The sequence below is a fragment of the Penaeus monodon genome, chromosome 32 (genome assembly GCF_015228065.2).
Source record: "Penaeus monodon isolate SGIC_2016 chromosome 32, NSTDA_Pmon_1, whole genome shotgun sequence".
NCBI classification, from domain to species: domain Eukaryota; kingdom Metazoa; phylum Arthropoda; class Malacostraca; order Decapoda; family Penaeidae; genus Penaeus; species Penaeus monodon.
In genome coordinates, this window is record NC_051417.1 from 17908512 (window position 1) to 17909781 (window position 1270).

Genomic DNA, 1270 nt, shown 5'->3' on the forward strand with positions numbered 1-1270 from the left:
ACTCTTGGTCATATAGTCCTTGTGGATTGGATATCAATGTACTTATTAAAAGCTGTTCGCCACTGGAACGCCGAGTGCCTCCAAGCGAGCCTTGTATCCGGAGCAAAACTTCTGAAGGAGGCGGAACCTCTGTGTCAATTGCTGGTTCCTCTGCTCAAGGCCATCAAGCTCCGTGCGAGCTTTGTCGTGGAGATCGCGCATCTTCCTTCGGTAAATGGCCGAAGCCTCGTTGTTGAGGACGCGGGACCGCTGATCTCGTTCCTCAGCGCTGCTAAGGAACTGACACTGATGCCGATGTCGATAGCCTTTCCGTTTCTTTGAAGTGCCAGTTCTAGACACACAAGTAGTAGCTACACCTTCGTGATGTTGTAAGACATCAGACTGTTGGTCCCAGTCATGAGAAATACCCGATTGTTGATGAGGTTGTTCAACACCCATTCGATGGTCATCATAAGCATATCCAGAATGCTGGTCATATGGCTGAAAAATATTCGTTTGCTGAAAAGATTCTCCCAATGTGTCATCATACGGAGAAAGGTGCAAGTGTGGCTGATAAAAATAAGAGGAAGCAGCCTGTTGCTCGCAATACTGATGAGGAACATATCCGTCCGTAGTGTGAGATGATGGATATGGCGGTTGCATCCCATTGCTAAGCAAGTCATTGGGGTTGACTGCACCAAGACCCTGAAAGATTGTAATACCGTTAGTTATCTTGCACATGTTAACAGCCACATACAATATTTTTATCAAAAGGAAAAACTGTCGTGCACGCACCAAGAAATCCTCGTTTTGCAAACAGAGAGATGTGGCACTGAAAATGCCTTCAGAAGATGCCGAGTCGGATGCTGCTCGACTCGACTCAGGCCACAGTTCGGCTGCCAGAAGATCCAAATCAAAGTTGGCAATATACTCTTCATCTTCACAGACACTGGAGCTTTGTGTGCCGCATATTAAACTTAGATATTCATCAGCGCTTCCGACGGCGCCGTAGAAGGCATCTTGAGGAGGGTAATCCGACATGACGAGGTTTAGCGAAATTGGTTTCGTTGTAGAGATTTTTGGAAAGGCAGATAGGAAGACTTAGCATAGCCTTTTATGTTGGCACTTGTTGGAGGTAGTGGCGAGGATTCAGTAAATAGCACTATTTATACTGACGAGGAGGGGGAAGCTCCAGCACGGGTTTGACCCATGTTCAGCCTGTTTCCTTTTTCTTGTAAACGCACTGCAGAGCTGAACGTTGAGGTTCCAGTGCAGATGATGAAACTAAGAG

The 1270-nt window shown here is 46.7% G+C and overlaps 1 protein-coding gene across 1 annotated transcript; it reads right to left on the minus strand.

Moving 5' to 3' along the window:
- Positions 1-45: 45 nt before the first annotated feature.
- LOC119593694 lies at positions 46-1020 on the minus strand. The gene is made up of 2 exons (XM_037942649.1): positions 775-1020; positions 46-684 (listed from the first exon to the last, which is right to left on the minus strand). The coding sequence occupies exons 1-2, from the start codon at positions 1018-1020 to the stop codon at positions 46-48; spliced, it is 885 nt and encodes a 294-aa protein (XP_037798577.1).
- Between the last annotated feature and the right edge of the window lie 250 nt (positions 1021-1270).

Bases quoted from the DNA above. Each gene is read 5' to 3' on its own strand.
- LOC119593694 (XM_037942649.1), bottom strand. From the start codon at position 1,020: ATGTCGGATTACCCTCCTCAAGATGCCTTCTACGGCGCCGTCGGAAGC. The intron at 685-774 runs GTGCGTGCACGA...ACAATCTTTCAG, and splicing joins TGCAAAACGAGGATTTCTTG to GGTCTTGGTGCAGTCAACCC.